The sequence below is a fragment of the Lipomyces tetrasporus genome (genome assembly GCF_029532465.1).
Source record: "Lipomyces tetrasporus strain NRRL Y-64009 chromosome Unknown POJ06scaffold_4, whole genome shotgun sequence".
NCBI lineage: Eukaryota > Fungi > Ascomycota > Lipomycetes > Lipomycetales > Lipomycetaceae > Lipomyces > Lipomyces tetrasporus.
The window spans coordinates 576,866-591,671 of record NW_026611599.1 but is presented as its reverse complement, the minus strand read 5'-3'; the positions used below and the strand labels follow the sequence as shown (position 1 = coordinate 591,671).

General features: G+C 47.2%; 6 protein-coding genes across 6 annotated transcripts; 1 reads left to right on the top strand and 5 right to left on the bottom strand.

Annotated features, from left to right (window-relative positions):
- Nucleotides 1-712: 712 nt before the first annotated feature.
- Nucleotides 713-2,226, bottom strand: POJ06DRAFT_87572 (uncharacterized protein). Its single transcript, XM_056191689.1, has 4 exons — nucleotides 1,584-2,226; nucleotides 1,453-1,538; nucleotides 1,273-1,403; nucleotides 713-1,222 (listed from the first exon to the last, which is right to left on the bottom strand). Exons 1-4 carry the CDS (start codon nucleotides 1,884-1,886, stop codon nucleotides 801-803), a joined length of 942 nt encoding a protein of 313 aa, XP_056044507.1. The 5' UTR covers nucleotides 1,887-2,226; the 3' UTR covers nucleotides 713-800.
- A 17-nt stretch (nucleotides 2,227-2,243) lies between these two features.
- Nucleotides 2,244-4,814, bottom strand: POJ06DRAFT_208476 (Oligosaccharyl transferase STT3 subunit-domain-containing protein). The gene is made up of 2 exons (XM_056185407.1): nucleotides 4,193-4,814; nucleotides 2,244-4,145 (listed from the first exon to the last, which is right to left on the bottom strand). The coding sequence occupies exons 1-2, from the start codon at nucleotides 4,659-4,661 to the stop codon at nucleotides 2,326-2,328; spliced, it is 2,289 nt and encodes a 762-aa protein (XP_056044506.1). The 5' UTR covers nucleotides 4,662-4,814; the 3' UTR covers nucleotides 2,244-2,325.
- An 88-nt stretch (nucleotides 4,815-4,902) lies between these two features.
- On the bottom strand, nucleotides 4,903-6,341 carry POJ06DRAFT_267221 (uncharacterized protein; the record flags this gene model as incomplete). Its single annotated transcript, XM_056189219.1, has 2 exons — nucleotides 4,903-6,148; nucleotides 6,217-6,341. The coding sequence occupies 2 exons, from the start codon at nucleotides 6,339-6,341 to the stop codon at nucleotides 4,903-4,905; spliced, it is 1,371 nt and encodes a 456-aa protein (XP_056044505.1).
- A 107-nt stretch (nucleotides 6,342-6,448) lies between these two features.
- Nucleotides 6,449-7,720, top strand: POJ06DRAFT_87500 (uncharacterized protein). The gene is made up of 5 exons (XM_056191685.1): nucleotides 6,449-6,623; nucleotides 6,675-6,780; nucleotides 6,838-6,965; nucleotides 7,026-7,331; nucleotides 7,383-7,720. The coding sequence occupies exons 1-5, from the start codon at nucleotides 6,608-6,610 to the stop codon at nucleotides 7,628-7,630; spliced, it is 804 nt and encodes a 267-aa protein (XP_056044504.1). The 5' UTR covers nucleotides 6,449-6,607; the 3' UTR covers nucleotides 7,631-7,720.
- Nucleotides 7,721-8,112: 392 nt separating this feature from the next.
- Nucleotides 8,113-10,173, bottom strand: POJ06DRAFT_87505 (uncharacterized protein). The gene is made up of 5 exons (XM_056191686.1): nucleotides 9,841-10,173; nucleotides 9,712-9,779; nucleotides 9,464-9,656; nucleotides 8,648-9,400; nucleotides 8,113-8,591 (listed from the first exon to the last, which is right to left on the bottom strand). Exons 1-5 carry the CDS (start codon nucleotides 10,080-10,082, stop codon nucleotides 8,243-8,245), a joined length of 1,605 nt encoding a protein of 534 aa, XP_056044503.1. The 5' UTR covers nucleotides 10,083-10,173; the 3' UTR covers nucleotides 8,113-8,242.
- Nucleotides 10,174-11,994: 1,821 nt separating this feature from the next.
- POJ06DRAFT_250322 (P-loop containing nucleoside triphosphate hydrolase protein) lies at nucleotides 11,995-14,620 on the bottom strand. Its single transcript, XM_056187277.1, has 5 exons — nucleotides 14,330-14,620; nucleotides 14,233-14,269; nucleotides 14,065-14,171; nucleotides 12,409-14,005; nucleotides 11,995-12,349 (listed from the first exon to the last, which is right to left on the bottom strand). Exons 1-5 carry the CDS (start codon nucleotides 14,347-14,349, stop codon nucleotides 12,266-12,268), a joined length of 1,845 nt encoding a protein of 614 aa, XP_056044502.1. The 5' UTR covers nucleotides 14,350-14,620; the 3' UTR covers nucleotides 11,995-12,265.
- Between the last annotated feature and the right edge of the window lie 186 nt (nucleotides 14,621-14,806).

Below are 14,806 nucleotides of genomic sequence, written 5' to 3'. Positions count from 1 at the left end.
TTGTTGTAATTCGCCATACTTATTTTGACGCGAGCAGTCAGCCGACGGACTCGGCTGACCATTTACTGGCTGAGTCAGAGGAGAGGTGCTTAAGATGAAATTGAGAGCGATCAGGTCTTCGCCATAGATTATCGGAGGCATTTTGTTACTAGTTATAGCATTTTACAGAGCCGATTGAAGCGTAGCGCGTCGCCTTGGCACTGTGCACACGAGTTGGTCTCGCATGCAGCATTCACAAGGTTGCAACTACATATATTATTGCTCTTCGACATACGCAGTCATAGCACATCGATTCAACACGTCTGTTTAAGTGGATGTAATTAATATCTGAAGGCTGATGCAAACATTGTCACTGGCCTGAATAGATGGTACTATTCGCCTTAGCTTACGAATACCATCTGTACAATTTCTGTGACGGCCCCATTGTCTTCAATACTCGAGACTCGCTTTTGAACACGTACGTCGTTGTCGGTGTTTATTCGCTTCTATGGCGACATTTGTATGGTGTCCGCCAGTCAATGGTCTTGTCAAGTCAAATGCCGTCCCCAAGATTGACTTTTGATATGTGAACGTCAAGTTACAGGTGTGCCGAGCCTGCTCTGTCATTCCTACTGAGTCAATTTATCTACCACATGTCAGTTATCAAAGCGCATATCCTTTATCACTGTCTCGGTTACGACATATAAACATATATAATGCTTAATCGCACCACTTCGCATAATTATATATTTTAGCAATCTATACACCTCCACTCATATCATTTTTACCATTCAAGCGCGTCATTTTTGCTCCACGTATTTTCAGTTTGACTTGCCATTGCCATGCAATGAATCACCATTACGCAGCAACAGCTCACTCCGGCCGGTCCCCATGTACGTGTCCATCCCGCGATCAACGCCACTCAAGTAGCGAATAATCGTCATCAATGACCGCGGCATGACTCGCACAAAAGGCATGAATCTCGCATACGCCGGCATCGTCAGGCGGCCCTGTTCGCCCCTGTCGAGTGCGAGCACGATGCGGTCCGCCACAATGCTCGTATCGAGTACCGGCGCAGCGAATTTGCGTGGCGACTTGACACCTTCAAAAAGCGAAGTCGCCATTTGTCCTGTTGCGACGAGAATAGTGCGCACACCGGAGTCTTTGTCCGCATTCGGTCCGACTTCGTACGTGAGCGACTCGTACAAGGCAAGAAGGCCGCTCTTAGATGCCGCATATGCGCCTTATCCAAAGTCAATAACAATATCAATATAAGCAATGCCACAAACATACTCAGTTTGATCGGGCCGATATAAGCCATGACGGACGACACAATCACGATGTACCCGCGACGCAACTTCAACATACCAGGAAGACAAGATTTGACGGTATAAAACTGGGACGTCAAGTTCACGCTCATGCACCTACAAGGTCAGCAACCACGACCTCGATATAACGGAACTATTAGCATACGTTTCAATCTCCTCGTATGTCAAGTCCATGATCGTCTTGCCGTGAGTTATGGCAGCATTATTGATCAAGATGGTAATATCCCCAATCTACACAATTAGAATGAAATTTCACCGGTGCACTAATTCACGTACCTCCTGCTTGATGACATCAGCGGCATCGATAACCTGTTCCCGCGACGAAATATCGCACTTGATATAGTATACGCCATCGACGCGGTCCTCCGGATCCGCAATGTCCAACACGACAACCGGAATCTTGCGAGCTCGCAGGCGTTTCACGATATTCGCGCCTAAGCCGTTGCACCCACCTGTTACTAGTGCGATGTCGAGCTCGGGATCAAGATAGTTGTTGCTAGAGTACCCGCGCAGAAAGTAGTACACCTTCGAGGCAGACGTGCCGCCCAGTGCAGATAATACAGCATTCATGAGGCCCATATTACAGATAGATGGTACTGTACAGCACAAAAGGTTCGGCGATCAAGAAAGCAGAATGAGGGATTGTCAGTAGATGGCAAGATCGAATCAATTTCAGGTCAGCCCCGTGACAGGCGCGAAACGCCGCAAGACTCAGATTCAGAATTGTCCTACCACGCAGCCATGACATGGTCGCTAACAAGATCTTGTGCGAGCTCTCGAATGCGAGAAAGGCGTGAGACGTGAACACCCTAACCCACGCGTTTCGGACGCGTCTGCTGTGCTGCTCCGCGCCCGCCATTAACTATGCCTGCCCGAATTTTGATATGCTGCTTCGATGCCGTCCGGTAGCATGTCTTGAACGGATCCGACAATCTAGTTCGCATTGAAGAACTTTTATTCTCTAGACCATTTATGGTATACATTTGACCGTTCATATATACAGACACAAACAAATCATTCAAACTCTCAGTACCCTGGCCTTGCCCTTCGCTTGTCCTCCTGATGGGGGAGCCTTGATTGTGCGTCCGCCCTTTTTCTTGCCCTCCTCAAACGCCGTGGCAGCCGCATGATCCCGTCCAAAGATATCCAAATCTTTCACTTTGTAGACTCTCACAATCCAGTTCTCGGACGTGAATGCCTCCTGTACCGTATTAAGCTGTATCGGCGCCGCAGAGCTATCAGTCACCGGAGACGGAATTCGCTGGTTCCGCACTCGGTCCATTGCAGGCTGCCGCCCAAACAACTCCGGAAACCGGTAGTACGACATTTTGTACATCATCGAGTTACGCATTGTTGGCGTCGCTTGCTCGTCAACTCTATATTCGCCTCTAGGAGTAAAGAAATTCCTCTCCTGCACCTCATCAGGCCATATCCCCTCCGCGATCCGCACCATCCATAAAAACTTGTTCATATCATCGCCAGAGTACCCGATCAGCCCGCCAAAAATCACAAGAATGTAGTCAACATCGTGCTTTCGCAAAATTGGATAGCTTACTTCCTCTCGCGAACTCATAGCCTTCCCAACAGTGGCAATATGTGTGTTGTTCCACGTATTGTTATCGACTAACGTCGTGCGGTCGGCCATCCCGCCAATCTGGTACCCGTAGTCCCACCATGACATGATCTTCGCGTCTTCAGGCGTGTTTTTCCGCAGCCAGTAATATGCTTCCCGAAAGTCGTCGATAATGTGTGTCGATCCATCAGGAAGCTGGCTCGCCAGTACAACAGATGGGGAAGAATACGCATTCGAGGTCACCCACGTACAATGTTGCACAAACATGTACAGGTAAACCAAAAAAGATCCCATTACAACCACTCGCGACCACGGCGAAAAGATTCCGACTATCGGTGTTCGAGTGAGAGCATTGATGTTCAAAAGCGAAGAAGATCGTTCCTCCTTGGTGTCCTCGCTATCCTCGGGATCCTCGCGAGTGCTTTCCGGCGTCGCAAGATTAGTAAATTGGTCGAAAATTGTCGAGAGAGCAATCGCACCACAAATGCAAACAACAGGCGTAAGGGTCAGCATCAATCGAACCATCACGCCAGCAAAATAAGAGCCCAATATAGCGTAAATGATGACAAACAAATGCTCGTCTCGAAGTTGCTGAAATAGAAGATACACGCCGGCAGGAAAGAGCCAAATGAGCATGTGAGTGTCAAAGAAGAACGACGGCCAAGCGGTCGGCTGATGCTCCGATACGGATGCAATAATCGGAATGTGAATCTTCGCGTACCCAGTGTCCCACAACGAGTAGAATCGACCAGTCCATGGCGCTATCACACCAGTAAATGTAAGTCCAACCACGGCAAACGCGCCAAGGGCAAGAAGACCCACGGTTGCTACGGTAACCAACACTTTGAACTGACGGGATGGCAGACGCGCTCGAACATACTGTGAGAACCCGACAAGCTGAAGAAGGCCAAAGACACCGAGAGCGCCCATGTGTTCGCTCGATCGGATAGGAAGGAATCCGACAAACGGAATCTGCATCGACCCAAGCGTTCCCAGAGAGTACCAGGATGAGTATGCCACGTACAATCTGTTGGAATAACGACCCATGACTATAAGCACAAGCGCATGAAGAGGGATGATGTTGGTGATAAACACATATCCACCCCAGGCCGCGACCATGTAGAAGTAGAACAACGCAGTCAATGCGCCCCAGAATGACGATCCGAGCTTGAGAGCCTTGATCCAAAGATAGAACGTGAACATCAATAAAAAGATCGCAATGGCTTCGTTGTCATATGATCCAGCGACGGAGCGCGAAATGTAGCCTAAGGCAATTAGTGGCTGCCGTACCGTTGATAAATAACTCTCTCACCTGGAGCTATGCCTATAAATGCCGCAGCCAGCAGTCCAGCGCCTTCATTTTTCATTTCAGTCGTGAACAAGTATGTCACGTAAGCCGTCAATCCTGAGAAAACGGGAGCAAGCATAACACAAACATTCCTTATGTCAACCGGGAGCGTGAGCGCCTTGAGCGAATGATAGATCAAAGCAGACGTGACCATAAGACCAGGGTACAAGGTCCCGCCAGTAACACGCCCAAGAGGGTACCATGTCCGGTCGTCGAACCAATCGAGGAACGAATAAAAGTCATGAGATACAAGATACTTTGTCGCTCGAAAATTGAACCAGGGATCAAACTCGTGGATAATACTCTCGAATCGCGCAACTGAGAACAGACGGGATGAGATCGCTGCGCCAGCAATCGTAAGTAGGATCACCGTCCGCAGCAATGGCAGTGCCTGTACGGCTGACGGCGGAATGGACAACCGCAGCACAACCATTATCTATGATGAGCAATTGACCTAACCGAAATCGCAATGTGGACTTATCGGACTTGAATATGATCAACCGGTGCTACGGACTGGACCGTTCGCTAGTCAGGAGAAACAAGTATCCTACGTGGCATTTGTAAGCCGGGTAAATTTCTACGAAACCCTCATTGTGTAACACCTTCACTAAATGACATGCCGGTCTCGCTTGAGCTGTGAATTTAGAAACTTCATATTACTAGTGTATAAGTAGTCATGCTCGCTTCCTCTTCTTTGACTTCTTGCCAATAGCGTCCTCTTCATCATCATCATCAATCCACCGTCCTTCTCCTCCTAAGTCGTTCTCAATGTCGTAGTCCCCGCCAAAAGGCTGTAATGGCACGAGTCCTCGCGTCTTCATACTCGAGATTTCCTTCTTTGTGGCTCGCGCATTCTTCAGCACAGTATCCAGATCTACTTCGGCAATGATATCCATCATCGAATTTGATTGTTCCGATGCAGATCCTGTCTTATTATTAGCCGGCTCCGACGTTGAAGAAATGCTATCACCAAAGTAGTTCCGCGACGTTATTGGTCTGGGCGCCTCTTCTGTACGCCCAGAGGAAGCTATCTGAGGGCTTTTTGTCGGATTTAGACCTCTTGAGTCCTCCTTCACGTCATTATCTGAACTAGACGAGGACCCGTCATCATCCAGTCCAGCAAATGGATCGTAGTCCGATCCTACATCTTCAAAGATGTCACCGTCGTCTAATACCTCATCTCCTGATCTCGGAGCTATTTTCTCTGCCGAATTCTCGTTTTTCGCTTCGTCTGACACCTCATATGGAAGCCCCGGCAAGCCTAGTTCCATTTCACGTTTATCTGGTTGATGCTGCAGAGTGTCATCCATAGTCTTTGGGGTGGGTGACCTCTTTTGCTGATAATGATCATGCGCATTCGAGCTTAGTTCAGGCGATAATTCGGACACAAGACGCCGCTTAATCATCTTTTCCTTCCTCTTGTCACTTTTCTTCTCATATTTCTTAGCGCTCACATGTACTTCAGCTCTCGTTTCCTCCTGTAAGGCATAAGATTTAGCTGTTCCAATTGGCTTAAATTTCGACTTCGACTTCTCATTAATCTTCTTCCTCAGCTCACTCAATAGCTCCGCCTTAGATTTCGTCGCCTTCCTTGCACTATGAAAATCGTTCTTCTCCAACTCATTCGACGTCAGAATCTCATCAAGCTGCTTATCAAGTTCCGGATCATCCTCCCCAGGCTTGTAGTCCTCGTCCAGAGTCACTCGCTCAGACGCATAAATATCCTCTCCACGGCGAACACGCGCAAGAAGCTCGTAGTCTAATCCACTGGAAGTATTTTTCGGTGCTAAATCTTCTTCTTTGGTTTGCCGTCGTTCTTGCGCGCGGTCTCGGTATTGTGGTCGTTGCTGGGCTAGTTTTGCTTGCGAATCCCCGCGTCCAGATTTCTCAAACGTCTTGGACTGTGACTGTAGCACTGATCTACTGTCTGAGTTAGACAGTAGTAGCGTAGAACGCAATTGATGTCAAAAATTGTGTGTGCAGCATACCTTTTTGGTCCGGATACTCGAGGAGGTGACTGCTTTCGTCGAGGAGTTGCTGGAGGTCGAGCAGCAGCAGCAGCGGCGGACTCAACTAGAAGCCTTCTGAAATCGTCATTCGTCAGACGCGACATGTCGCTTAGTTTAATGTTGACTTGAATCAAATCATGAGCCGTGGCAGGCAAAGTAATGGAAATACGGCGAAGGAGAGTAAGACATGAACGACTGAGGCGATGAGTATCGCGCCGACGCTTCAAAGTTGCCTCCTAACCTTTCAAATAGCTGTTGTAATTTACATCGCTTAGACACCGAAAGTCGATCGACGTATACGACCCTCAGCTGAACACATAAAGAAATTTGTATTACGGTAATTCCAGAGAGCTCGATTTAATTGGTAAACATGTCAGATCAATTGGGTATGTTATCCGTCCATAATAAATCAATCTTCCCGTCGCCAACTGGTCTAGATAAAATCATTCGTGAGCGAGTGAGCATAAACGAGGCAGCCTATAAGCGAATATTCAAGAGTATACAAGCTCTGCCGAATCTGCGGTTTTCATGCAAGGAGGAAATGTGAGTAGAATTTGCGCTGTCATTAGCAGTAGTACATGCTAACACGACAACGGATAGAGAATCGGCGAAAAAGGAAATCGACAATGCGTTAAGCAATTATGAAGTTAGTGTATTTAAGTTTCAACTTCAAAGAGGAATTAGCGGGAAAGAAATTGCCAATTATGAAGCTGAGCAAGCCGAGATCAGTACGTCTCTGCGATTCATTGGAAATTTTAACAAGTGCTAATATGCCATGTGAAACAAAGGAGACACATATGACAAAGGCAGAACAGTGACGCTTAACCTTGAGTCCGAGCTCTCAGATGCACGGAAATTACGGTCGCAATTGGAAGAATATGACAGGTTTACGCGAAAGATGGCCAGCGATAGGTTGCGCACGCGGGCAGAGACAATAAAAGCTTTGCAGCGGCTAGAAACTGAGATCAGAGAACTAGAGGCAGAAAAGGAGGAGTACGCGAAGGTGTGGACTGCTCGACGGGAGCAATTCTCTGAGATCGTTTCAGCACTGCAAGGTATGCAGCGACAAATCAGAGAAGAAAAGGAGGAGCAAGGTATGCGCAGCTGTATATTTCGTGTGATTTCGTAAGCTGACCCGCACCTAGATCGGAGAGAAGGTATGGATGAGACGGAAGAAGGCGAGGCGGTTGAAGTACCAAAATCGGGAGTTCAATCTGTTTTAAGGTCTGCCAGTGGAAGTGCAACGCCTAATCCACTAGTAATGTCGAGTGCAGAGGAGGGAATGGGGGAGGCAGTGACAGAGACTATTGCCAGCGAGGTTGAAGTGTCAGAGACAGCAGCAACAGTAGCAGAAGCAGAAGCAGATGATAGGGACAAAATGGACGTATCATAACATCGCTGTTACAAAGAATGACAATTAGCCGTATTTTCGCATATTAATTGAACACAGTTGCCGCAATGTCATGGCCTGCGTAAAACGAAACTGATTAATAACTATACAATATTGCTGGCATATTCTCAGTCCGTACACTAATTTACACATGAAACTTTTTGCGAATCAAAGGGTAATCATTATAAACAACCAAATTGACAAACCCAGAAGGGCGAATAAATGAAAGTGAATGGCAACATTCTAATGACTAGATACATCATATCTTGAATTGTGGACATAAAGATGATATATGATAGTAAATGATCCGCCGCTCGATAGATCGCTGTAAATCGAACGTAAATATCGCTGAACATGACATTGAACTCCAAATAACACAGTGGAGCAGAGTCTCATAGTCTACAAAGCATGATTGAAATATGAGACTGCGAGTGCCAGACTGACAATGCTATTACAAATGGTTGCCAAAGTGACAAAAGTGATAAAACGAGGGAAAATGCATCTAGTAAATGGATATTTAACAGACCGAAGGGGTACACCGAGCTCTAAGTAAACCTACGAATAAATATGCTTTTGACAATGACTGAAAACAGAAAACCGTTCATTCGAGCGGAATTAATCCGATGTTTGATGTGAGCTATTTACACCGGTCATTTCCACATCCATCGTCCTACTTTCCGCAAAGACACTCGTTGAATGGCCATGTAATGCAGAGACCGCCGTGAAACTGTAGCTTTGAGATCGCAGACCTCTCATGTTCTTGCGGAACTTGTTCATCTCACGCTCGCACGCATCTCTGTGATTGGAATTTGTCATTTCGACATACTGTTGTGGTTCACATCGAGATATATGACTCGAGAAGAAGTTGCTATAACCACCATCTAAGATGTAGATATCGGGATAATGCAGCTCGGGATAACGATGCATGTTCAGATGTCTGTCCCGATTGCGCAAGTGTAATGCCCTGCTTATTATTAGCAATCATTAAATGGACAACACTCATCAGCAACTTAGGCCTACATTCTTGGTGCTCGATGAGCCGAGTATTCGCAGTGGAAAATCAGTAGGAGTCGCGCCTTTGGTGGCCGATTCAAGAACAATTCCTCCAATTGGTTCAGGGAGTTTACGTTAACGGCGCCAACAATATGCCCTCCCTCGAATTCGTACTCAAACCGGCAGTCAACGATTACATGACGATCGTAGTACTGCTGGAACTTTCCATCGAGTACGTCAACCAACGTGCTCGGTACTATTCTTTTGAATGGATCATCTTGCTGTGCAGAGAAGCATGGGATGGGCACAGTTCCGGGTGAGGCGGAAGGCGGAGACATGGGAGACCTATTCTTTATGGCAGTGGCAGCGAGAATCTCATGGCTCTCGTTCATTTCCGTAACGAGAACGTCGCCAGGCTTTTGGAACATGCTCTGCGTTCTTCGACATTTTGCCCTCAGACCCTTGTTAGCTGGCCGGGCGACGAGTTGAGCCAAAGGTGACTCTGTAGGCGATCTTGAAGAAATTGCAGGTTTAAACCCTCCATAACGAGACGAATTGTTTGCCCCAGGGGAATCAATGCCAAACCCGACTGTTTTGGGTGAGCTTCCCGGATTGGGAATTCCAGCAAATATAGCATCCAGGCTCCTTTGAGTTTCGTCCAGATTGTGCGGCGTTGAGACGCTTCGAGCGGACATTGACGGAGGTGCGAAATTGGAATTGGACGCGAAAAAAGATGTTATCGCCTTCGGACGAGAAATGGGTCGCGAACCGAAACTTTGCCTACTAATAGATGTAAGTGGTCAGAAATGCAGCGAGGCATTATCAGTAACCAAATCGACTTACCTAGGTTCTTGTGGACTGTCAAAGGAGGAATTAGAAGAAAATGATTTCAGCGAGGACACGCTCGTGAAAGAAGAGGATGACAATGATGAGGAAGCGGCAGAGAGCGCCGGCCGCGACTTGTGCGGCAAAGGAGACACGTCCATAGAATCTCCGCTTGGCGACGATGACACATGTGCAGGTGGGGTGCGATTGACTGTCGTACTATGTTAGCGTCGATATCCTGTGAATGCCAATGAGAGTTGCCTTACGTTTGGAATTCTTGGCTCCAAACGAGAACGAAGGAAGGAGTGATCGACGGGGGGTTGGTAGCACGGGACTGTTGAACCCCCGGAAGTCAGTATTTCTATGCATTATCGGTCATTTAACGTTCTACATACCTCTTTGCAATGTGGAAGTTTTGAGACAAGTCGGCTGCTAGGGTAGTTGTGGGTGAGTCGAATGAGGGCGAAAATCCCGTGTCGAATTCTCTGAAGGCAGGGATATTGGGCATTGAGGCTTGATGCGAGTGTGATCCTTGCCGAAGCATTGCACGCAGATTCAGAGGAGGCGCTTGCTCGTGTTCATTAACAAACACAGAAGGAGGCGGCATCATAGCTGCCAAAGGCGATGATCGGTCCATCGGTGCTGTGCTGGCCGGAATACTGGCTTCCGAGCTGAGAAGGAGCTACGGCAGAGGCGCGCACAACTGATTTTCCTGGCCACAATAAGTCCAAAGGGTGAATATCCGGGATGACCAGGCACGAGAAGGGAATATAGTGAAGCCAGATGGAGGGATCTATATTATGTGTGAAGATTCGGCGTGATGTCGAATAAGCCAACAGACGGCCACACCACTGCCGTGATCAGACGAGAAAGGAAGCTAGAGGGACCGGGCGTGAGAAACGTGTTTACAGTCTTCCGCTTCGGGCTAGCGCTGTCACTCCTAACGCGGCTCAAGCAGGAATGCCGCGACGCGAGCAAAGTGGATCTGGCGCCTCAAAAACGGCGCCAACAAGAGGCGCGGCTGCCACGGCAACGCTTCTGCTTGCGGCGCACTCTGCAGTTGGCGTCTTCCATTCCGATCATCGTATAGATCGGTGACTTATCCGAATGTAAATCCCGACCCTTCCTAAGTCGCCATCATTTTCCCAACCATTGAGACCAAACCTTGTCGGCTTTGGGTTGAGACCCTCACGTGTGCCCTGATCCCAGGACATACAGGTCGGGATTTGGGCACTGTGGTGCGAAGTCTCGCAGTCATTGGTCATGCATGGTAATGATTGCTGATATACGATAAACCGCACCTGCCCGCCCAGCAGAAAATGTTGGCAATGTTGCTCAACAACCTCACACGACCACTAAATGTTGAACAGAAGATGACGGCAGACTAACAACAGAAGTATCAGCGAGATATTTTCAGGCCCAGCCGTCGGCCGAACCGTTCAATTAGTAATCTGAGATATAATATCACTTGAAAGTCAACTTATTTTCTAATATTATGTATCGCAGATTAATATTTTCAGGCTGACTTTCATTCACAAAGTGCACAATAGGATAGTGAAACTATTCATTCGACAGTCAAACTGCCTGACAGATGCATGAACACTACGTTCCGCAGCATATTTCTCCAGCACCCTCGTAGGAGCTGATGTCTGGCCTTGGTCACGCGATGGTGGTCGTCCAACGAATGTCCCCGCTACTGCGGAACATTCTGCGTCGGACTTAAATCAAGTTGCTGTTTTGTCTTTCGTCTCTAGAAAAGTATATTCGTACAATCATGTACTGCCAACGTATTCTGGCCCAAGAGCAAAATATCAGTTCAAGTTCCATTTGGACAAAAGGAATTGGATCTTGACTGTCGTTACACAGAGCTGCAGGACAGAGACGCCAGGTCTAAACTTCCTCATTATCGTATAAAGGTTTGAACAATGTACGACGCCTGTAGTTAGGATCAAGCCATCTGCAAGCATCACTGCTATTGGTTTCACAAGGTCGTGCGTGGTTGCTGCATATTGGCCAATCTCCTAATCCCATACGCGTCCAGTAATACGCAACGTACCGGCTCCATGGCATAACAAACGCCCACGACTATGGCTCTGATCGCGCTCTTCAAAATCTTGCGCAGTTGATTATTAGTGACGTAGCATTTTGCTTATTCACGACTCGGCGGGAGATGAGGATGATGAACGCATAGCAGCAGACAATTGGATGGGTAACGTCATCTGGCACCGGAAGCCTCGGACTGTTCCAGTATATGCTCTATAGAGCGATGTTGAATTTATTCATGTGTACTATATGGCCCTTGGAGCAAACTGTGAATGGCCCGAATGCCCAAGTGTCGGTGAATATTTCAGATTCAAGAACTCGGGACTGCATACAAATCTGTTCCCGGTTAACTGTCAGATGCGGAGTCTCAACTGCAGTAATGAGCAGTGCTACTATGCTGATATACAACAGCCACACGCGCTTACTGTGCATCGTCAAACCATTGGTATGCCACCGCCACACTGAAAGACTTTTACGTGAACATACTTTACTGCGCATGCATCATCACTGGATTGGCAAGTATGCACATCAGGCGGCCACGATTCCCACGTCGACAACACTTCGTCTTTTTATTTGACCTACTACTACCTACGACACAGCCCCCTAGCCTAACGTAAGAAATCACTTATATGCATGCATGATACCGACATTAGTCGATTGGACAATTCTCCGTTTTTGCAACGCGACCATATGTAATACTACTCAGTAACGATAGACGAAGCCAAATTTAGTCCCTCCCGTTCAACAATCGAAGATAGAAACACCCAGAAACAAAATTTAAGCAGACGCCGTGGGCGCGGGCGCGGCAGTCTCCACACTGTCGAGGAAAAAGTAGTTCCCGCTAACTTTTTGCTCATGATCCTTCGTGACCAGTTAGCAACGATTCACAAATGATAGTTATCAAGAAACGGGACACGTACCAACTGACTGTCAAGCTTATTAATACGGGGCCTGTAAGAAACGGGATCACGACGGAACGTGACGTTCAAGTTCTTCAAGAACGTGTTGCAACCGGTGAGCAAGCCCTGTGGCTTAGTGGCAATAGCATCAACAGACGGCTTGCCCTCGAAAACGATAACACGGTCAGCCAAATAGGTAGCCATGATGAAATCGTGCTCAACAATGAATGCTGTCTTCTTAGCATGCAAAATGAATCTCTTAATGACTTTCGCGCAGATAATACGCTGCTCGGAGTCGAGATAAGCTGATGGTTCATCAATAAGATAAATGTCAGCAGGTTGACCCAGAGCGAGGACAATCGCCACGCGCTGCAATTCACCACCTGACAAGTTCTGAACCTCCAAATCAATGAGATCGTCAATGCGCAATGGCTTGCAGACATCGGTCTGGAACTGAGGCAGCAAGAAAGACGCACGAATCTTTTTGAAGAATAGCTGGCGGACAGTACCAGAGAATTTCGGGCTGATCTTCTGAGGCTTCATGCTAACAGACATCTCCCCAACCTTCTTTCCATTATCGGGGGTGAGACTGCCAGCCAAAATACGACAGAATGTAGTCTTTCCAGTACCGTTCTCACCCATCATTACAATGATCTCGGAATCCGTGAACTCACCGGCCTGAACTCGCAGTCTGAAATCGCCCATTGTCTTCTGCATAGAGGGATACTTGAAACTCCTGCTCTTGTCCAATGGAATAACGTCGGACGCATCTGCAAGTCGGAATTGAAGAGATTCTTCCCGGAATCGCAAGTTCTCGGTGGGAATATTGCCATCAAGGAAAATATTGATGCCTTCTCGGACGGAGGCCGGCAAACTGACAACACCGTACACTGATGGAACACCATACAAGATACAGACAAAGTCAGACAGATAGTCCAAGACAGACAAATCATGCTCGACAACAATAACATAACAATCGTGATGTAATAGGCCACGGATAACCAATGCAGCATTCAGTCGCTGCTTGACATCAAGGTATGATGACGGTTCGTCAAACATATACACGTCCGCCGCCTGGACGCAAGTCATGCCGATAGCGAAACGCTGAAGTTCACCACCGGACAATTGTCCAACATCACGCTCCAAGACATCACGCAATTGCAAGTCATCAAGCATTTCGTCAAAATTGTCTCGTTCGAGTTTAGCCTTCAGCAACTCTTGTACCTTGGTCACCGAACCCTTGATTGCACGCGGAATGTGATCCACGTACTGTGGCTTAATAATCGCCTTCAAGTTATCTTCCAGCACCTTGGTGAAGTAGTTCTGAAGCTCGCTGCCTCTGAAATATTTCAAAATTTCTTCCCAGTCCGGCGGGTTCTCGAAACGGCCAAGATTAGGTTTCAGCTTTCCAGCTAGAATTTTCAAAGCAGTAGATTTGCCAATACCGTTTGTTCCCACGAGACCGAGGACCTGACCAGGCCGAGGTGTGGGAAGACGATGAAGTTTGAACGAATTTGCAGAATATCGGTGTGTGACCTCTTTGTCCAGATTTGTTGGCAAATTGATGATGTGAATGGCTCCGAAGGGGCACTTCTTTGGGCAGATACCGCAACCAATACTATATTGGCCACATTAGAATATGCGCCCCGTATATGAAAGTTCAACACGTATACTAACCATAAAGTCTCGGATATGAACGCAATCTTTGATTCTGGAGTGACTTCGATACAAAGCTTGCCGGTTCTTACAACTGGACACGATTTCCGACACTCCTGACGGCATTTCTACATATAATTGTTCAGTTTTGCTCGTTCCAAACGAATGCCCACATATATGACAACACACCTTCGGTTTGCACTTGTCAGCATTGACAATCGCAATTCTAAACCAGAAGCCAAAAAGTTACTAGCAGCAAAATTACATCAAATCCAATTCTCCTCACCTTGTCAATCTATCAGACATGGCTAAGGCTAATTAAAAAAAGGCGTAGAATTCAGGACGATAACAACTCTTAGTGGCAAGTTAGCCAGACTTCCAATTTCAGAATATATCTCTGTAATCTGTTCTGAAAACCGATGATGGCGTCTGTGCAAAATTCGTCTGGTACTTTTCAACCTCAGGTTCGTATTCGGTTTCGCTTACCAAATTTTCGCTTCGTTTTTGTCTACTATACTCATAACCCTAGCCCTTCAAGGTTGGTATTTGTGTGTGGCGTAATCAATCTGACACAAATCCCTTAGTCCGACAGGGACGTCGGTATTTTAGGAGAGCAACTGAATTTATGAGAAAGTTCGCGAGTCTTTGACGTTGCAACTCCAGAGATGATTGTGGAATGTTGCACGTAGCAGTCGCGCCGCTACGACGCCAGTATTAATCTACTAAATTGATTGGCAGATAGCGGTTTAATGAGGAATGCGTC